Source organism: Chanos chanos, chromosome 2, assembly GCF_902362185.1.
Source record: "Chanos chanos chromosome 2, fChaCha1.1, whole genome shotgun sequence".
In the NCBI taxonomy this organism is placed as follows: domain Eukaryota; kingdom Metazoa; phylum Chordata; class Actinopteri; order Gonorynchiformes; family Chanidae; genus Chanos; species Chanos chanos.
The window spans coordinates 41,839,353-41,862,281 of NC_044496.1; the positions used below are offsets into that span (position 1 = coordinate 41,839,353).

The 22,929-nt window shown below is 41.9% G+C and overlaps 1 protein-coding gene across 1 annotated transcript; it reads right to left on the reverse strand.

Annotated features, from left to right (window-relative positions):
• Nucleotides 1-1,446: 1,446 nt before the first annotated feature.
• pot1 (protection of telomeres 1 homolog) lies at nucleotides 1,447-21,534 on the reverse strand. The gene is given in 18 exon segments (XM_030765348.1): nucleotides 1,447-1,577; nucleotides 2,068-2,173; nucleotides 2,687-2,781; nucleotides 3,383-3,465; nucleotides 3,694-3,829; nucleotides 4,164-4,354; nucleotides 4,891-5,044; nucleotides 5,802-5,968; nucleotides 6,216-6,385; nucleotides 14,097-14,246; nucleotides 14,734-15,030; nucleotides 15,993-16,123; nucleotides 17,696-17,801; nucleotides 18,257-18,316; nucleotides 18,982-19,089; nucleotides 20,256-20,356; nucleotides 20,781-20,853; nucleotides 21,400-21,534. Coding segments are annotated over 18 exon segments (2,379 nt in total). The 5' UTR covers nucleotides 21,520-21,534.
• Nucleotides 21,535-22,929: the final 1,395 nt, after the last annotated feature.

Here is a 22,929-nt window from a genome sequence, read left to right on the forward strand (position 1 = left end):
AATTTTAAAAGAAACTAAACGTGTTTCGGTTTAATCTCAGCAAATTTTCCCGTCTCCAAGCATCACTTCATAGATACTTCGGTTCCTCCAGCATATGAGGAGGCGAGCCGTGACATTAGGCTCCGACAGTGGAGCTGGCCGCGCGCTCTACGTCGCTTCCAGGGAGGTACCATTCACTATGCTTTCTCAACGAGCGCCGTTCAGCGGATAACGAAGGAACCGTATTGTGTTCTTTTCTCTCTGCTAACCCGGATCTGTCAAGGGAGATCATTCAGCATCATGAACCGCTCCATGATGCTCCCTTGAACCGCCGGCTGCTGTTCCTCACTTCGCGGCCGTCAGTTGTTCAAAGTGTTTTATTGGAGCCCGAAGTAAGAAAACTGAAGAAAAACTCTAGACCCATGTGGGAAAATGACCGGAACTGCTCAAAGCAATACTTCTAATGGTTACTTCTGTGTTTTGCAGAAGGACCAGAAACTGTGACTTCACTAATGACACTCAGCAAAATTTCCAAAGGGGTTCCTACAAATGCACATGCATGCAACATTTAGCTTGGCCCATAATTGAAAGCTTGATAAAGTGAATGGCGTTTGATCAAACATAACTAAAACGAAGCACTGTGGGTATACAGTGGGATGCCACTAGTAAGGGTGAACTGTGGAAAACAGTACACCTCACACAAGCTGCTAAGGAATTCTCCAGAGTATTCTTAAATAGGACAGCAGAATTTCATAACATAAATCAAACACTTGGATCTATCCATTTGTACAGCATTTCCTTCCTGAAATTATATAAAACAGGTTATGTAGAGATCACAAGCGATATACTTGGGAGTGTAGTCAAATCTAATGCATGGCACCACAAAGCCTACACCACACAATCTCCCACAATGCACTGTAAGTCACAGTACAATTCAGTAAATAATAAAACAGTAATTTACTATAAATCTACAGCATTATTTACAGTGTAGTTCTGTTTGCACTGTTGAGCAGGGTCTGTCTCTGGTTGATAGCTTAAGAAACAGAACTATCTCTCCACCAGAAATATTATTGCTACCATTGTCCACCTTTGCCACCTCACCAATCATGTAACACACTAATAGCAATTTTATGAAAATCTGGGACATTTATTTCAGAATTCCACATGAAAGCATTTAAAATAACATATTTACATTTTGCAAACAAAGAACACAAATGGAACAAAACAGGCTGGGGCAATGTTATCCAAACACACTTTTATCAAGAATCATGACTATAACTTTTGTTTTGCATTAATAGGCTTTATTCTAACGCCCAAACCCTTACAGGGACACAATCAGTAGTATGTGTCTAACTTGAGAAAAATACGCAGTTTCACCAGACAAGGGAAGAATTGCTTTGGAGACAAGCAGACATGCATACACCATAGCTCAAAATTGTCACTGTGGCTCCTGGAATTTTCTCGCTGTCACTGAGCTGACTGCATGAGTTCCTGAACTTTTCTGGTCTCTGTGTTTAAGATCTGGTAGCACACATGGCCCTGCTCCGTGTCATCTACAGTGTATGCAGTCAGGCAAAAATCCAGCCAAGGACGTTTCTCTGAGAAAGACAGAAAGAGAAAGACAGAGAGAGAGAGAGATTATTTTACTAAGATTATTGGTGAAGGAGTGTCTGTGCAGGATCCATGATCCTACAATATCTACTGAATGTGCTCCTTCATTGCTTCATTTATGTCTCGTTCTAGTCTTCAAAACATAAATGGAACATAACAAGGCAATGGCCTTTGGCAAAAGCGCAATCTTGTTTTCAGGGACCTGAGACATATCTTGAGAAATTTTTGTCACCATTTAAAATATTTGCATTGTGGAGAGATTACAAATTAATTGAAAATCCTTGTTATAAAGCAATGAAAATATGATATCTTAAATACAAATACATCCTGCAATGTCTGCTTTTGTCCTTGATGACTGCTATAGCATTAGAAAAATCTACCCCAACCCACTTTGTGATCTGTAACTTAAATAACTGTATTTCTTGTGTTCTTGATCACTGACAGCATCTGAAGCTGTGCGCAATGATAATGAGTTACCTCTGCTGACCCCTGGTGGATGAAAACTGGTCATGGTCTGCTTAATACAATCCTGTAGGTCCTTTTGGTGTGATGTCTCAGTAGCGGAGACGTGAAAGAACTTTTCCTGCCAAGTACAAACAAACTGATCAAGCAGAAAACGGTGACGACTTTTGTGAAGCACTGTGGACGCAATGCAACAGTCAGTAAAGTGTTCTCAAACAACGTCTCTGAGACAGATACCGTAGGCAGTCACTTACTGTGAGGCAATTACCGTTAATAGTCACCTTTCTCCAAAGTTACTGTCAATGTATTCAAAGAGCAAATTGTTATTCATTCAAAAAAATTTAATTCAAATTGTGAACTGAATTCAAATTATGACTCCTTTATGAATGTTGTTTTGAAAGTAACATTTCCCTGTTGACCGCTTATTCATTGTGATTTTAGTACTACAGTGCTTCTGTACCCAAAGTCAGACTTCAAAATTTGGGCAAGTGGACAACAATGGTAATTACATCTCCTATTTAAACACACACACACAACACGCACACATGCGCGCGCGTGCCTATCTGACGCATGCCACACACTCCATACATGTGAGACAGTAAAAGTATGTTATGGTTATGGGGCTCTCACTCACAGCGTCCTCCCACAGCAAGGCCTCCAGGCAGTCGGTCTCATCTTCCAGCTCAAACTTCAGCAGCATGACATACTGCATCAGTTGCACCCCTAAAGCTAACACACACACAGGCACGCGTGCACACACACGCACACGCACGCACACAGGCAGACAGACAGACAGACAGACAGACAGACAGATAGACAAAAAGACAGTTGGTCAAAGAGAAAACCAAAACCAAAGATTTTCTCCACTTCTACGAGGATTCTGAGAGAGAATACCATGGAGAATAATTAAAGAAAACATACAGATACTGAGGTAAGACGTGTCTTAGGTTTCGCTTTTGATGAAAAATAGTGACAAGGCACATTTAAAATTAATGTGAAAGAAAAATGCAGCTGTCCTGTTCACAGTTGTGTTTCAGACATTGTTCGTAGTGCATTAAATATTTATATCTGAGAATTTCTGAAATTAAATGATGAATATAGGAGCTATATTCATCATGTCTGCAACTTCCTCTAGCAAGCATTTAACCAATGAGCAGAGAGGCCATCTGACCAATCAAAAGGCTGCTCTTCCTCAGGAAAAAGGGTGAAAGAAGGGTGAAAAGACACATATGGAAAGTGAAGAGTAAACACGGGAAGAGGGAATGCAATTAGCTATAACAGAAGGTATGGTGTTTCAGTACGCATTGAAAAGTCTGTTGAAGATTCACACCATTTGCCACACCCTGCTCATTCCACACCTCCACTCCAGACACCAGCGGCTCCACAAAGTTATTCTGGGAACACTGCCTGCACCTGAAACACATTTGAGTTTATATCTCCATAAGTTACACCTCAAACACAGTTGTATTTATCATCAGCACACTGATCTAGACTGCCAGTATAGAATCAATAGGGTGTAACAGAATGAACAACAATGATAACAACAATATACAAGTAGTAAGAAAACAACCAATATTTTCTAGCATACTGTGTCTCCTCTCTCAGAGTTTCAGCATGCATACCCTGGCTTTCCATACTAACCTGTAATGTCTTCTTCCCCCACAGAAGAGGAATGGGGCAGACAGGTCCAGGAGACTCATTCTGCCCTGAGAGGACCTGACAGGGACCAGGTTCTTATGTCCCTGTGCTATCACACACATTTCCACCAGAGTCATCCCTGCAGTCAAACACACACGTTACATTCAGCATACTGAAAACCCCACCGTCCACACAAACACACAATCGCACGCAAGCACGCACACACACACACGCACACACAGACACACAACATTTTCTCTTCACCGTCAGAGAGTCCACAAACATTTTTATAATCCAAAACTTTTATAATCCATGTATACAGCCTTGCAGCAAAACTCAAATGATATTAACTAAACTGTTCTCGGCTGACCACAGTCTCATAGATTACTTGTTCTAAAAGAAAACAAAAGGAAAGAGATAATGTCAATAAAACCTGTGGTGCTGACACGATTAAAACCTGTGGCCAGGCTTACCCTGGATGAAAACCAGCTGTGAGTGTGTGTTTTGCAGCACCATGTCAGATGAGACGTGCATGGAGATGGTCCTGTCCTGCTGTATGGCGTCCATGCTGGAGGACACAGCCCAGTGCTCACTGCAGGGGCTACTGTCTCCCAAAGCATCCTCAAACTGCTGTGCTATGGTCTCATCATCAGGGACTTCCCGGCTAATACACACAAACACACACACACACGCGCGCACACACACACACAGCGTGATTTATAAGACAGTGAGGCAATGTACTCTCTTAAACAGGTTACAGCTCAACAGTACTTCCTCTGAAATCACTGCAGCCTACAGAAATAGCTACACTTGGCCCTTTAATCAAACCACAGTGACATACTGTGGCTGGTTGGAACAGTGTCTACTGGATACACATTGAAATGCTGAGTATGTTTCAGGAAAGTGATCAATAACTATGAAACATGATAGCATAGCAGCTATGTAATTTAATTAGCTGATAACCTGTATCAAATCACTGTTTGACTGAAGCAGAAGTCCTAACACTGTATGACAGAAATGTCCATTTTCACATACATTTTGGCATTCAGTGTAAGTGCCAAAGTTTTCTGTATAAGCACATGTATATGCGTGTGTGTCTGTGTGTGTGAGTGTGCAAACATGTCTATCTTTTTCACCCATGTGTGTATCCTATGTGCAAGTATGCATATGTGCATGTATGATACACAGTGTGATACTGACATGGTTTTGCACTTTGGACAGAAGAGTTTAAGACACTGGTAGAGTCTCTGTGGTTGGTAGGATTTAATTTGGGCTCTGATGTGGTGGACTCGAGGAGAGGATCTCTTCACACGGGCCAGAGTCACACGCTGCAGTGTGTGCTCACACGTCCGAACTGAGAGAGACCAGAATACACACACACACACACACACACACACACACGCACACACGCACGCACAAACATAAATACTCACTCGAAGGTAATGTGTCCTCGTAATGAATAAATGTGTGACACATTGATCTCCATGAATTTTAGAGTTGCAGCAATTGTCATGAATGTTTCATTTTCATGTTACTGTGAACTAGACACAGCTGTCCTGTTCTGAACACAACAACCCTCTACAGCTACTCATTTGACAAACTTCATTTCCTTACCTGTCTGAAAAACCTCTCTTCTTTCAGCATCTAACATATACAACATGAAAACAAACAAACAAAAAACAACACTGCATAACTGATGAACTCCACCACAAATCCACTAATGGTACACCACATTTGACACAACATTCAGATCAGAAACTCAGATCAGCTACGTATTCTAATAATGTTAAGATTTATATCTACACAATGGACGTCATGCAGCAGTTTCCTCCATTCTTACCTGGCTCTTCATCTCTGATATCATCTGTTGAGAAAAAAATTGAACAATTGATCTTTAGTCATTCAGCTGATGTTCCTATCCAGAGTGTGCCTGCGGAGTAGCCTTTGGGTCAAGAGTCTTGCTGAATAACACATCAGCATAGAGCCGTCAAGTAACCAAACCCACAACCCTCCCCATTCTGAGCCGATTCCTCTCACTACTGTATCAGTACCAAGCCAAGGATGTGAAGCCACTGTAGTATGAGAAATGAGCTCATATAAGTTTAATGAGCCTCCGTAAGCAGAATAGCTGTGCTGATTCATAACGAGACTGGGCTGGGAGAGTTATGGTGAGAACGGAAACCTACCTACAGATTCTGGAGGGGTGTGCCAGATATCCAGAAGAGTATCATCACCAACTGAATTATTATTATCCAAATTAGCATGGGCCTGTAATGCTCTGAGATCAAACGGGAGAGATGAGAGAGAGAGAGAGAGAGAGAGAGAGAGAAAGAACAGTAAAAACAGCACACGCATGCCAGACTGTCTTATGTTTCCTTGTTGTCGTGTTAAGCTTTCTAAAGCTTAGCCTTATGTGCTCCAGATTTTTAAACAGGGACAACAGCTTCTCTCCTCTTCTACACTGATTTCAATAAAGAGTACATGTTAAGACTACTGTTCCCCAGCATGTGCAGTCTGGCACTGACCTCTTGAGGGGGAACAGGTCTGGGCTGTCTGAGGGGAGCTCCCGCAGGCCGCGGCCATACGATGTCCCCCCATGCAGATGGAAACCCAGATGATTGGGACAGTCTGGGAGGAGACCTGGAGAAGCCTGAGGCACAGCATGGAGGTTGTAGAAACGCAGGAACACTCCAGGCTGGCACACACACACACACACACACACACACAGAAAGAGAGAGAAGAGGCGTTACATGTTGTAGTAAGGGCAGTATTACATGTATGAAGAAAGACCCAGCTGGCAGATCTCACTGGAGAAGCAATCAGTGCCAGGAGATCAAAGGCTATGAGAAATGAAGAAATGAAATCAGTTCAGCCTGCTTCAGCTTATATGTTTAATTTCTGCCTTCTGACAATGCTCCACATCATAGATATCTCAGGTTCAGTTCCTACTGCTCAGAGGGATAACTCTTGTGACAGAACCCAACCCACTCCGCACAGATATCTCAACAGGAAGTACTTCTAATGTCTTCAGTCCAGCAGGGGGAGCTATGGTATCAGATCTGAGGAAACAGTTTACCTCCGAAAAGGTCGCCAGATGGTGGTCTATTCTAGTACATTATCATCTCCACAACACCAATGCCTACAGTGACTAAAAACTTCACAGGTCCAGGCAAGACGAACCCAATCGAAACACAAATCCTGCTGAGGATCAGTCGCACTCTGACTGCCAACAGTGTGATTTTGGATGAGCAGGAGATCAGATGAAGAGCTGATTGGATGAGCAGGAGAACAAAAGAGGAGCTGATTCCAGGCCTGTAGCCAGTGGAGGGTGAGCTGGTAATGAAACAGAGAAAATGGACAGCTACTGTTCATCATTTTGGCTCAAAACTCAGTACGTACTGATAGAAAATTTAGTTTGGGTTTAAGCAGCAGTGCGTGGGTGGTTAGTCCTCCTGTAACCCAGTGATCACAATATTATCCCCTGTGCTTTAGTCACGATTAGCCTCAGGCCTGCAAAGTCTCGATTTACTCCCAGGTTCTCTGTCTGTAAAAAGCTACCAAGGAGAGTCAGGAGGTATAGCACATCCCAAATGGGTTCATTCCTCTGTAGCATTACTGTCTCTTTTCCCTATAAAGCACATCCTATTATGTTCCTACATCAATTCCCAGGAACAGATATAAAAGTTGTGTATGCTGACTACCCTCTTAGAGACACAAATGTGAAGTACCGCAGGCAGGACGTGTCCCACAGAAACACAAAGTGGACACTCAGGGGGAAAACGACACACTCCTCACGGAAAGACATCATACCAGTGAGTCCTAAATGGCCCACATCAGAACAAATTTAAATCAGTCATTTGGATAGGACTTTTTAACCAAAGTACACATGTATAACGCATACGACAACAGGAAATGAGCTTAAAGGTCAGGATGAGTGAGAATATTGATTACACATACCACCAAGTATTGTTAACTGGTGGAAGTTCATAAACAATGCCACTGAAGTCTTTTTTTGAAGAGGTAGCGGCTGTGCAAACATCTAAAAGATATTTTATATTACTGTGTGTCCCTTGGGTCTGAATTTCCAACCGTACCGACAGGGATTCACTTGTCCTCCCCCTAAAACACAATGCTAACTCTCAGATACAACACAAGCTCACAAAGGGGCATGACATGAGCCAAAGAGGGACAGCTATACCCTCTCCTTCCTACCCTTTCGCCAACCTGTCCCTCCTCCATTCTGTGTGACATGCAGCAGTAGGAATGACACTGAATTTCCGGCTTTTCAGCTGTCAGTGTCTCCCTCCCTCAGACACAGTGAGAAGCTGGTCAGGGATAGAGCGCTGGGAGCTTCTCCACCTGTAATCATTACTGTCACTGTCATCCTCTGCTCAGTCCTCTCTGTCCTGTCTGCACCAGTCTTCTGCACTCCCACGAGTCACATACCCTACTCTGCACTCTGGTCCTCATATTCACCTCTCCACTTTATAAAGCTGTATAAAGTTGTGGTGGTTTACAGTGACCTGAGGACAAAGCTGTGCTGTACAGACCATTTGAATGAGTCAGCTTTGGCGTTTGAGTAAATAAGGCTTTGTTTCACTCAAATGATATGTACAAACTATGCATCAATGACATTTCATACGTGTAACAAGTACCTGCTTCATTAAAGCCGTACTGAAAAACACAAATGCTGGCGATAATGTTTTGAGACCTGCAGCTGTTCCATCATGTGAACATGAGGGTAGTGATATAAACACAACTGGCTGCAACCCAACAGGAGATCTGAGGAGTTGATCATTCAGTTCAAATATGTACAGTAAGAGCATCAAAGTCACATGAGTACAGACCCATTCTTTACCATTACCTACAATAATCCTTTCAGTTGCAGATTGCGGTTGCTGATAAGTGGCAGAAACTTTTTGGATTCTAAATCATATTTTCAGTTGATTGCACTGAGTCACGACTTAAATCGGCCTTGAAAATGCAGTTTCATTACATCTGAAAGACCCTGATGGTCTCATCCACGTATAAGGCTTCTGTAGACTGGCTATTTCACTGATGTAGGCAGCCGTAATAGGTGAGAAAATTCACTGGAGAGGCCAAACAGGGAGGGTCAGAAACAGGTAGCAGTCTTCTGCCAAATGGGAAAATTCTGTTATCTGAAGATTTGTTGGCATATGCGGTGGGGTAATACAGGACTTGCCTGGCTCCTCGTATACATGGGGGAAATGAGTGAAGCTCAGGAGTCATGCTCAATAAACAACAAAGGTGCCCTTCACACAGACAAACCACCTCTCCTCACAAACACACAGTTATTGGGACGCAGATGGAGGGGAGGAAACACCAGTGGACAAAACCACTGCAGTCATTTTCACACTGAGGTCCAGGCCAGAGCTGAACAGCGATCGAAACTTAACCGTTATTGTCATTTCAGTTGTGGTACTGACGTAATATAATTCTGCTGTTCTACAACACTCAAGACAACAAAGAGAGCAAATGAGACTCCACAACTGGATGCTGTCATTTTCTTTTTTCCTTTCTTTCTTTTTTTTTTTTAAATAGCGGCAAATCAGAGAGATTTTTCGGAGTATGAGGCTGTCGTGAGGTTGAATAACCAAAGGTGTTTCACCAGGCCAAACAACAAAGGCAAATCAACAAAAATGAGAGTTTGCACGAAACAGAAACACAAAGTAAACCAATTTTGGTTTTGGGGCCAATTTTGATTTTAGAATCAAAGATTTGGATCAGCAGGCAATCTGAAAGTGCTGCCACAAAATCATGATCATATTCAAAGGAAACATTACTCATTTGTGCATTTGAAAAGCAGTTATACTTAAGTGGAATAACTCAAATCTGAGGACTACATGGCCAGGAAAAACATGACCAGATCCTGATTGCACTCTTTCCAAAAAAACAATGACTGTATGCTAAGGCATGTTATGTGCTCCTGGTCCCTATAAACAAATGTGATGGGAATTCGCATGGCTTTATAATGCCGTGCTGTTAAAGTACACCTACAGGCTGGTGAGATTCTGAAGTGCATGACTCTCACAGAACACAGTGTCTCAGGCTACAGTCTTACAGTCTAGTTTAAGGCCTTTTCAAACTATTTTTAGAACAGCTCCTCATGGTAACTACTAATACCCAAAACCTAAACTGTTTGCACTCATTTCAAACCTTTACTCATTCTCTTTTACTAGAGGCAGCACATAGCACAGAAATCCCAGCATACAGCACTGGCCACAAAACAGGCTCCAAAAACACTCCAACAGACAGAGGGATGAAAACATGAACAGATGGACAGACAGACAAGCTAAATACGATGTAATGTTCAAGATCACATTCAAAAATGCAACGGCCATCTTGTGCCTCATGAAATACTTTATTTCACGTGTAAACTAGGGATATATTAAGCAGAGAAGAAGCTCCTACTAGCCAGATTTGAAACTAAGTCACAAAACAATATATGGATATCTTTTGTAAAAACCTCTCAAGCAGGCACAAAGGAACACACACACACGCACGCTCACACACACACACACACACACACACACACACACACAAACACTCAGTCACACACAGACAGGAGGACTGTCATCCCTGTGTCATCTGAGATCACAGGAAGAGTGTGTGCATGTGGGTTCAGACAGGCCAGGTGCTCTCTCCAGCTCACTCTATGAATAATTGATGGTCAGATGTGTAGGGAGGCAGCCATAGTATACTATCCCAGCTTTCACCAGTAAAGATCAAGATTCACAGCTAAAGGAACACATATGCAGTACTTTTCCACACAAACACATATCTTCACTGTATACTGTATTCCTTCACACACACACACACACACACACACACACACACACACACACACAGACACACACACTTACTTTTCTCAGGAATCTTCAAACATACGTGTATATCATATACATCATGTTGAATCAAAATCAGATTAATCTGTCATTGAGCAGACAATGAGAATAAATTCACTGCATATCCTGATTGCAACAGAAAGTTACAAATGTAGATTCTGCATAATGCCCTTAGCCATATCAAAAGAGATCATCATGTATTATGTATCATGTATTATGTATTATGGAGAGACTGATCCTCCAGAAGAAGGGTCACAGGAACCTAAGATGTCACAGAGAACAAACACTCATAATAGCTACAGAACTCAGTCTTCAATCATGAATCTTGTTTGGACATAAAGAGAATCAAAATAATGCAAAGTTTGATTTGCTTTAGGTAAACAGCCTACAAAAACACAGAACTACTCATGATTTCAGTAACCATAACATTTGCAGTAGAGTTGTACAGGAGAGCAGGTCGGACAGTGACATGTAAGGGGATAGCAGTAATGGAGACTGAGTCCTCAGGCTGTGATTCAAAAGAATGTAACAGTAAGACATTACTGACTGTAGTTAACAGTCAGTTTGGGACCGGTGTCTATGTATGGTGTTAGTGCAAAAAAAAAAAATCTACCTGACAATGTTACTGATTTCTTTTTTTAATGTGATTGTTTTCACTTGAATAACACCTCTGTTCTTTCTCTGCTGGTCAAAAATACCCAGTGGTAAGTCAGTCTAAACTTCTCACAGCTCCTCGTACATAATTCCAAAAGTCTTCTGAGGTGCCAGCCCATTAGCCATGAAGCAAAACAAAACGGTGCCCTTGAGTGAGAAGTGAATTTGGCAAACGGCACGGTACAAAGATGATGCAAAAGATGAAGACGCCATGAAACAGTGGCCAACACGATTATACAGAAACTCCATCAGGGAGGGAGAGAGGGAGGAGGAGCACCTCGGGGAGGGAAAAAAATTAATTCACGCGCCACCGTTTTCGTTCTCTTTTTGCTGTTTTAAATGACCGACGGCGCACTGACACTTCTGTCCCGGGCCATAAGGCCACTGTGAGTCAGTCGCTGCCAGTGTATTCTGATCTTTATCAGTCAGTGAGTCACTGAGAGTGTGTGTCCACCCTGGCAATGAGTGCTGGGCCTGTGCGGGTGTCAGTAATGAGAGCGTGCATGTGATGTTAGAGAGACTCCTCACTGTGAGGAGCCCTTTCTGCGGAGGCTCTATCGATTTGCTCCTGCCCCTCCCCTCTATCTGTCTCTGTCCACCTAATCCTAATGGGCTGCTTATTCTCCTCCTCTATACCGAGCTCAAGCAATTTCACACAATATTAGAGATGATACGGCCCGGGATATTGATAATGGGAAGGAAATATTTCTATTCAGACCACTCCTATGCGTATGCACTTTATGTGTGCAGAGAGAAAAATCAATTGGTGGGCATTAAATAACTTATGTCAAGGAAATCTTTTTCCATTTATCATTTTCAGTTCTCTAAAATCCATCACTGATGTTAAATATCTCCATTCAGTGCACTGAGTGTGTTATAAAAATAAGGATGTCTTACTCATAAATTTTACACATAAGTGTATTTTGAAGAGGTCGAGGAAAGGTTGAAGACAGTTTATGGTTTATGAATATCTAACTCTAACTGTTCATTAATGGAAACGTATATATACCATGTTCAGGGGAGAGAAATGGCATTCCTATGAGGAGGCATTGTCAATAACAACAAAACAGGATTTTTTTTAACAGACAGCAAAAACAGCAACTACAAAAAAAGGACTTTTTGATAGACAACAGCAATAATAAAAACAAAGAAACAAGCAAAGAAAAAAAGGATTTATGAGGACAATATGTTCTAATGTCTTAATGTCTTGACAGGTTGGAGCTTCAATACCAAAGAACTTACTGGAATCTCAGATAGGGATCAACTCAATCTTCAGAATAGGCTGACCTATTTATGGCTTTCTAAGGATAGAGAGAATATTGGTCTCACTGTTATAGTGTCAAACTGTCAGTATTTTGTAGTTAAGGCGATGTGGTGCAGCAGGACCACAGCAGGAAAGTGATGGATCGACTGACTCTGCTCCACTGACAGCGTATACAACTCCATATACGAAGGCAGAGAAAAGAGTGTTTAGACAGTTGAGCACATACTCTGGCTCTCATGGACAACTGCTATTAACCTTCCAGACCTGATCACACACACACACACAGACACACGCAAATACACACACAGACACACACAAGACATCTTCAACAACAGCCCATTTTGCCAGTCGTTACAGAAACACAAAAGGCTTTGGAATGCATTGAAAACAATGATGATGCACACATTCCAGAAAAGCAAACAAGCTACAGTGAATATGCAGAACACCTCTGATTCTAACACAAGGGAATAAAGACGGTAATTCAAGTTTTTTCTTTTCTTTTTTTTCTTTTTTATCATAATCAAGGCCAGGTTTTCTCCCTGTAGCTTTAAGAGATACTGTGTTCAGGTTCCAGCAGCTACATTTTGAACTGACATGCTGGTAAAAGCCAAGGGACTCAGCAAACCCCTGAAGACGTGATGCCTAAACTGAAGAAAAAAAAGGGGGGAAAAAAACAAGGCCCAAAGAACGGTATGAATGGTCTCATGCTCCAGAAACAGGACCTCACTCACCCAGGTCGCTAAAAGCCAAGTTCCTGTTAAAATATTCACGGAATAAGGGGAAGGACGACCTTTATTTTTAGGTGGTTTTGAGGGCTCTGCTTGTCGAGTCACACAGGAGAACCATTTGTTAAAAATAGCGGTTTTTACATCCATCGCGTGGAAACGAGCAAAGGGGATCTTTAAGGGAAACTAACAAAGTAAGACTTAGGCAATGGAAGAAGAGGAATCACCCCTTAAACGAGAGAAGACAGGATGTACCCGTCCAAGACTAACGTGACACCTTATTCATCATTTAAAGCGCCGGTTATGCTCAGCTGTGTGGCTGAGCCTTCTTTGGGGAAAGCACACGCTGGGAGATGTTAGAAAGGACCAGAATTTTGCCCAATAATCCAACAACCGGTTTCAAGTACGCTGTGGGCTTAAGGCATATCACATGACACACATGGCCTACAGACACCTTGAAACGATATGAATATGCATTAGAAAGCGTAGTGCTGTGAATATTGTAGGTTGTTGGGAAAATAGATAGAAATGGTAGGATTTTCCCTTTAAATGAAAATTCTTTTCAAATCACAACAAAACCAGGCACTGATCCTGACCAATCCAAACCCCATTTTTCTGTTAATTCTCAGGGTACTTGAAGGCATTGTTGACATTTTAAATCATTCTGTTTTTGCAGTTCTGTTGCTGCGAGCACTTCAAACTAAGGTTGAGTGAGTGCCAGGATTGGATTTTTATGCTTTCTGAGAGGAACAAACTTAAAAGAAGAAAGCTACTGAAATTACAGAATCAGAAAAGAGCCATCTCTCTGATGGCCACTGGAGTGAAACTCTTTAATTAGAGTTTCTAAGAATCTAAGGCTAGTAATCTGACATCTAACCTATCTAACCATTGCCTAACCTTCAGTGCTCCTGCAAGCTCCGTGTGGTTGTCATAGACAAGTACGCTGGCAACGAGGTTCTCTTTGTCCTCGAGGAAACTGGTATCCCCCTCTACAGACTCTGGTTCCACGTTCAGCAGAGGATGAAGACATTTAGTCCCATCCCACACCTGCAAAAAGAGAGGGTGACATCTACTCACGTCACATGAACACACTTCCATACTGCGAACAATAGTGATGAGCGCATAAACACTGTCATGTTTTAAAAGAGCACTCTTCAATTTTGAAAACTGCAAATGTTTTGAGAAGTTTCAAAGGTGCACGTATGCGACAATCTAGAAATACATGCATATAACTACTGAGGGTCTGTGCAGCTCAGACCCTCAGCAGTTATAAACTCACAACTGACCAGGGCCTCAGAGAGCTGCTGCTGAATGCTGCTATGCAGTGTCTTATTTTCAAAGAATGTGTGTGAGTGTGCGTGTGTGTGCGTGCGTGCGCGCTCTTGTGATGAACAAAGGCTGTATTTATCTTTTGTGACAGTAAATGTGACTGGAAGCAGACAGACTGTGTGTGTTTGAGAGAGAGAGAGAGAGAGAGAGAGAGAGACAGACAGACAGACAGCTAGGTAGGGCATAGGATGTGAGTCTATGTTACCTTCAGTAAAATGCAGCGACTGTCCATGCGGGCTTTGGCCAGCAGTTGGCAGGTCAGATCAAAGTACATTTTAGGCTGTACGGCAGACAGGGGGATAGTGGCCTTACTGAACAAGGCTGACTGGCTAGCAGCCCACTGCCGCAGTGCCGCTACCTTATGCTTATCCACTTCATCAAAATGGAAGGACTTGCTGTTGGAGGAGCGTGGCTCCACTGGACTGTCCACTGTACCATCAAACGTTACTGTGGACCAACCAAGGCTGGTCATCAGCGTAATGGAACTGTTGAACAACTGAGTCTGAGAGGCATAAAGAAAAAGAAGAGAGCAAAGGACAATTAAAAATCTCATGTACAGACAGTACACGCACGGGAGAACCCACATGACAAAGTGATCCCACCACCCCAGAATCCCACAGTAAGTGCGTGTGAGGAACAGAAGGAGCTGCTATGGGATCATGGTGTGAGTGAGCCATTCCAGATGTCATGATATTTACCAGGGGCTGAGGGTTATTAACACTGAAAATGTTACAGAGATGCAGAGTTAGCTCCTCTGGAATACTATATGGAGTCTTTCCAGGAAAAAAAAAAAAGAAATTGCTGTCATCAACTTCAACTTTTGAGACTGACAATTTTTATTGTTCAAGTTATTACAAATTATGACAGTGTTACAAAGAAACTATGTGCACCCAGGGAAAGCAAGTTCATTCAAACAATCACAGCAAGTCAAGCGCATTCGTTTTCATTATTACAAATCTGTGATTTAGAATTGCTTTTCGGTGGCTGTTGGAGCAGTTCAAGGCAAGATCAAGAGAGTAGTCATCATAGGTAAAGTAACTAGGGGTTTTTTGTTTGTTTGGATTTTTTGGGTTTTTTTTTTTTACCATCGATTTCATATTTAACTTCTCATATATAGACAGATAATGGTGTGCAATCCCAGAACATATGAATATATGTACCAACTGCACCAGAATTATGAAGTGTACAGATGGGGCTAGGAATCCCTTCCCATTTGGTATTGTGAATATGGTTTGGTGTACGTTCTGTATACGTTATGGTGTATCAGCTGATGGGCCTGATTCTCTGATACTGCTTGGATGCCCTGTCATTTCCATGCCCAGTGAGGGGAACAGCTGAATTTTGCCAACTCAGGTTCTAATATGGCAGTCACAGGCATGGATTTACACGAATGATCCACTCCAGTGTTTGATCACAAGCGTGAGAAATGTTCCACACAAGTCAACCTGAGCTGGCTGATCTCACCTTGACTCTGTGTAGACGGATGATGTCCCCGACTCTGAAGATTTCTGGATGGTCCTCAAGTTTCTCAGAAAAGATCATGCAGCATATCTTAGCGTTGGACTGATCAGTGATCTTCAGTGTTGAGCAATAGTCTGTACATCGCAGACAAATGACAAGAGCTTTCAACAAATATTCTAGTGAAAGACATTACAACTAAATAAAATAGAAAAAGCCAGAGAAAGAGATAAATGGAGGTAAATTAACAATAAGCATTATTGCGAGCGTTGTGACTCGTCTTACAAATCGACCAAATCCAACGATTCACCAGGTCTGGGAGATCAGATTAACAAATGTGATCTAATACACAGCTTTGAGGCAGAGGGGACTCAATCTGTGCTGCTAACTGAATCCCATTCCTGTCCCAGCTGACAAATCTCTTTAATATCTTCAGTCCTCCATTTACTGCTTTCAGGTTGTTTTTTTTTGCTATCTTCCTCTCAAAATCAATTTATGCTCTTAAGGAGCTACTTCTCAGATAGGGTCAGGTGGAGGTTGTTTGCATAAGAGTTGGGATTTATTTGTTATTAAGTTCATTCCATTTAAAGGAATCCAATTTCTCATTAAGATTTGCTGAGGTAAAAGTGAGTATTAATGGGACAGAGTTTTCACCTGCATGAGTTCCATGTTCACTGCTGGTGGAGATGACCTGACTAAAACAGAGGATTATATAAAACCGATACTGGATGTTTACCAAAAAAACTACAAAATAGACCTTCCCCTGAAATATAAAAATGATGGCTTTGGGCCAATACTGAACACATGTAGACTACGAGAGAAATGAAATTATTGGCTTTAAACCGGGAAGTAAACGTGTTTTCTTTTCTGTTGTATTTCTTGTTCTCTTGACATTTCACACACAAAGAACTGATCCTATAAGAATTCAAATGTTTACCTTTTAGTTAAGATGTAAATTTATTATTCTTCTCTCAGAACAAAATGGATGAGAAGCTGCGAGTCTCGGCCCATCTAATCTGTCAGAAGTCTACAGGGTGTGAGGAGTGGGGTGTGGGTGATTGATTTTTTTGTCTCTTTATGATGCTGAAGCTAACACGGTCTAATGCATGATCAAGTATGGGATCATGTCAGAGCAGAGATAATTGCATAAGCTAACACAGTCAAGTTTTCAGGTCGAGTGGCAGGGCTGTAATTGCTTTACAACATGACTCTGGCTCCCCCTCTGTGATCTGTAAAATGACCTCATGGTTAAATAGCTCACACATTGCCACAATAGACATAAGCACCAAAACAGAAGAAAGAAAGAAAGAAAGAATGACAGAAAGAAATCTTTCCATCTCCTAAGGTAAAGGTCAGAGGACTGTAGATTTGTCTCTTGAAGTTTTGGTATAGTGCTATATCTGAGAGAATGATTTATCTATTCTCTTTCATTTCATACTCTACTTAGACCTCAGCCAGAAAATCCGCTCACAGCCAGTCCGTATAGGCACATTCAACAGGTTGTATTCAAGTGTAAAAAAACAGGAACGCAGGGGCAAAAAATACTTTCCTCCTAATGATCCATGAAGTTTGCCCACTTCAATCTAACGAGACGAGACAGGGCTGAATCTCCAGAGGGTTGACAGGGTTGAAACTTCAGAGAAAGTGACGGCACAAACGACAAAGAGAACAGGCCATTCTGAACAGCAAGAGAGCATAAAATCACTCACCTGTGCCTTTGGTGGGAAAAGGCTGCTTGAAGAAGGTCACCACACCATAAACATTCACCACCATCCTGGGTTTCAGCTCGTTTAGGGGAATATATGTGTATTTTGGCTGAGTGGGCAAAAATAAATAAAAAGATCATTAACAATAGTGTGTTTGTGTGTGTGTGTTTAAGTAAGAGCCAATGTAGGCATAGCACTATCAACCTATGCCTTGTACTATCTGTCTGTATTTATCCCCTGTGAGAGTGAGAATGACTAGAAGCAGAGAGGCTTTAAGGTCTTTACTTACGCACCTGATCACACCTAAATGACTGTGACCAGCCTGATAAACTAACAATGACAACAGCTGCAGGCTAATGCAAGACATTATCACACATACAACTGGAGAGAGAGAGAGAGAGAGAGAGAGAGAGAGAGGGAGAGAAAGGAGGGGGGGGGGCAAACAAAGACACATTTTCTTACAAATGGAGAAGAAATGCAGCTGGTTGGTAAAGTAACGGGCAGATTAAACAAACACAAGAGAGAACCAGTCTTAAAAAGTACAACACATACAGACAGACCAACCTCAGAGCTGCTGCTGACGGCTGGGATCCTTCTGGAGGGAGGACAAGCTGAGGGACAAACCTGAGAAACAGGGTCAAACACATAGGGCAACATGAAGGAAACTGCCCAGTACTCATACGGTTACAGGTTTTAGCACAATGGTTGTGTCCTTGAGTTAAGCACTTAATCCCAATACTGCCCCAGAGGCAATTAAATGCAAATGTAAAGTCTATAAATTAGTTACATGGCACTTGAAAATCAGTCTGTGTACGATACAACAGGGCCAAACAAACAAGGCATTAAACCGATTCCCAAGACGAAGGCAGAGCAGTAGGATTTGGGGACACGAGGAAGGAAAAATCAGCAGCTGATCTGCAGCAGGTCTTGGTTCTTTCAGTGCTGTGCGGCCATCCTCATTAAACCGGTGTGACATTCCTTCTGGAATATGGCTTGGGGGAAGCTAGGGATAATCACTCTAAGTAAGCTGACAAGGAAATTACACACCTCTACTAGATTAATTCTTGTGTAGTTATTGTTCAGTACATGGTCATTTCTAATCAGTTTTTCTGCAGAAACTATGAAACACACCTTGTAATATAAGAATAACATACATCCTTGACTGCGCTGCTGCAGTAGAGTATAATACCACTGTGGTGGGATGGGTGGAGTTGAGGGTATACGGGTTGGGGTTGAGTAAGTTGACTTGAGGTAAGGGGGTTTAGTTAGTACCAGTCTAACATACTCACATACACACAGGCATCCGGGCCCTTTAACACTAGGTGACAGGGGTGAAGTCTGTCCAGCTCAGCAGTGGGAGATTTACTGACGGTGAATCCAGTGATTAGGACCACATCCTCAGGACACAAACAGACAACATTTACAAAAGGGGAAAAAATTGCAGAGGAAAGACAAAAGTGAATTTCAAAGGAGCAGACAGACACGGACGTAACGAGTCAAAGGGAAACAAAGCTAACGGACAAGGGATTTGCTTTCATTTGATGAACAACCCCCAGATGCATCCTTTCACCTGATAAACTATGCCTGAACACAAACATACTGTATTCTATTAAAAAACTGTCCAAACCTTAAATCAAATCCCTAACCACTACACACAATGCCTTCTCAAGTAACTGATGCTAGAGTATCGTTAACTGCGTCTTTGTTCATTTTCAGACAGGAGTGTTTTTTTTTTTTTTTTTGGAGGGGGGATAATTGCACAAGGACTCACATCTGAAAGTTTAATCCTCGCTTGGGGACGTTGGAGATAAAACTGGCAATGCCTAGTGCTCTGATCTTCCAGACGCAGCCAAGTCTCACAGCCCCTCTATCTCTTAACGGCTTTAGCGTCAACCTCCTTCTTACATAAAAGAGCCGTTCTCTCAGAGCTGAAACTTGCAGCTTAATCTATGTATATGAGGATGCCCAGTCACTCGCTGAGGGAAAGTGGTAAGAATGTGCAGTGACAAAGAGGGTGAGGTAAGAGGAAAGAATAGCTTTCTGGATGAATAACACCACGTTGAGAAAAAAAAAAAAAAAAAAAAAAAAACGTACTGCCAACCATTTGGGGAAAGACATGGAGAGGGGGAGTCCTGGGAGGAGAGCAATGCTTAATCTGCAGAGTCTTCGACGTTAGTTAAATAGCAGCGATGGTGTTTCTATTGTCTTAAAATGAATTATATCCTTGAGAACAGTGAAGGCATAGTGTTCTTGTAGAAAGGTACGAGACTTTAAAAGCTAAACTCAGGAGTCTCACTGTCGAAATAGCAGTAAGCTTGATTTGTAACATTTGCATTTCAGCAGAAAACAAATTTGAGTGGAAATTTTGTGAGTGGTTCTCCAGAAATGTTTCGACAAACTGCACTCGCAAAACCAACAGCTTTATTGCTGACATGTACTTCCTTCTCAGAGTCATTTAACCTTTATGAGAGTCAAGGTTATAGTTCAAGCCACTGGGGAGGTCATTAGTATGCTTCCAAAATGTCTTGAATACATCATTTATTGTGTTAACTCAGAGACCTACCCCCTGACTGACAGACTGTGAGAAGTCCTTGGCCAGTGAACCAAACAGAATGACACTGATTGATGCCTCTGCTGGTGCACAGCTCTGCTGGAGGTCTTCCTCTGAGAGAGAGAGAGAGAGAGAGAGAGAGAGAGAGAGAAACTATTCAGGAGGCACAAGTTTTTTTTTTCGCTGCACAACATCCAAAGCATAAAGTGGTGAGAGTTACAGAAACTAGTTACGGGTATATATTACCACAGTTCTAAAGAACATGAGCCACTGACTATACGTTAAATAAATCAATGGTATCAATGCTGCCTACTGCTTAAGTATCTGTAGCGCATGGACAAAACAGTGCAGTTAAACATAGATTCAATGTGCAAATCCCTTTAAATCCACTATCCGCTAGAGCATAACGGCTGAAAGAGGCATGCTGGGCTTACTGAGAAACAACAGTGTAGCCTTCGGGCTGGATTTTTTTTCCCTCTCTGACAGTAGGCTTGAACGTTGCAGATCATTCTTTAGTTATGTTCACGTTACACTCACCTTGGATGACAGCTTTAAGAATGTAGTCATTATCTGAACTGGATACCACAGGGCCCTTGTGAGCCACTCGACCCTATCAGGCAAACATGTGCGCATATATAAGGATGGTGCAAATGGGTTACATGGCGAATTTGAGAGCTGAACAGAAAATCTGAATGTTTCAGAATAATTTGACATCCATTACTAGACACACTGTTACAGTTGCTTGCGAGAGGTTTGCGCTGTTTTCTAGTGCTCTACAAATTACATTTACTCAGGAAAGTGTGGTTACATAAACCCTCAAACATGTTTATTGCCCACAGTTTAACACTCTCAGAGTTCAGTTAACACTGATGAATTTGCACAGCAAAAATACATCTCAGATTGCCATATTTATATCAAAACAGTATGCATCTTTCTTCTCTAGGGGCATAAAGGGGAGAGAAACAGAGAGTATAATAACATTGTTAAAAAAAAATGAGACTGTCATGTTTGGCTTCAGTTCAGAAGTATTCATAAAACACAAGGGTGTAATAAGATTGCGCAATCGAGTGGAATTAAAGAAGGGCAAATAAACATCTGTTGTCAACTCAGTGTGAGAATTGAAAAGCTATTCCAGCGAAATGATGAAGCCATCTACCTGCACATTCCTGTGTGTGCAGTCTGTATGGGGTGTTATGCTTGGAATGGAAGCTATCTGGAAGTATGGAGGAACTTTTGATTGGAGGTCGGAATGTTCTCTGAGTATATGGAGAGGCATGACACCATCTGCATTAGCAGAGATACAAGGCCTCTTCTCTCTGGGGAAAAAAAAAAAACAAAAAACAAAGTTACCTTCAGCTCACTCACTCACTCTCTCTCTCTTGCTCGCTCTCACTCACTCACTCACAGACCGACAGACAGACGAACAGATAGAGAGATAGATAGATAGATAGATAGATAGATTTCCTACCATTCTCACACCCCTTAAAGGCAAAACCTAAATATCAATGAGGCCACCGCATCAATTAAAATGAAGCGTTGAGGGATCAGAAAAAGAGGTAAAAGAGGCGTCCCTTTCACACTCAGACATGAACAAATTTACGAACCATTATCAGAAACAGCAGCTGTAGACATCTAAGGAAAATATTTGGGGTGAAAACAAATTGTGATGTATCCCCCATCCCTAAACACACACTCTCTTGTTCATTTTCTCCCTCTCATCCAGATTCAGACTGCTTCAGTGGAAGGAAATACAATTGCTTGTAAAGGCTGCCAATGCATTAATATGGCCAATCCGTCTCCCCTCCCTCTCTCATTCAGAAACCCCACGGGCTCAGGGAAACGCGGGTGTTTTAAGAAGGCGCCGATGGGTTAAAACCCTGCTCCACCATCAGGCCCTGTAGGAGTCTTTCTGCACTGAAATGTCAAACTGCTTTGCAGCACTGTTGAGGCAAGACAGCTGCCTTCACCAACCCTCAGAGAGTGAGAAAAAAACTCAGGCCAACTCCAAATCCATCACAACACACTAATTAACTATAGTCTCACAGAAATTCAGCACACACACTAGTCATTCAACACACTGGTTTGCTGGAAAGCCAGTAAAGGAAAACAGAGGCTGGGCATCAGTTTAGATGTTTTGTTCAAATCTCAGGAAGCACTGACTGGCCTCCAAATTTGAACTAAGCAAAATCCCAAATATCTGATCTCATAAAATCTAGAAAGAGTCAGCTGACTAAGATTCTCCAAACCTCAAAATCTGCTCACTGCAGTAGCAGAAAACAAAAAGTAAAAATCATAGGTTTTTTTTTTTTTAGCTTTTTAATATCTAGCAAAATTACTGGGTTTTTTTTTTCTTTCTTTTTTTTTCTTTTAAAGAAGCTAAAGGTGTGGTCTAGAACCAAAGCCTTTCTTCTCCTTCATCAGCGGAAAGAGGTAAAGATTTTGCACCCCAAATTAGAGCGCAGATTAGCACAGACACCAGACACAAGCCTGATTTTGTTCCGAAAAAGAAACAGATTAAAAAAGAGAGAGAGCGAGTGAGAAGAAGTAGCGGGAGAAACCAAATCTCAGCCTTAGGGACCTTTACAGAAATGATCATTTACTCCTGGCACAAACAAGTCTCTCTCTCTCTCCATCTGGAGATTGGAGGAGTTTCATTTGCTTTAACGAATCAAAGGAAAAAAACAAT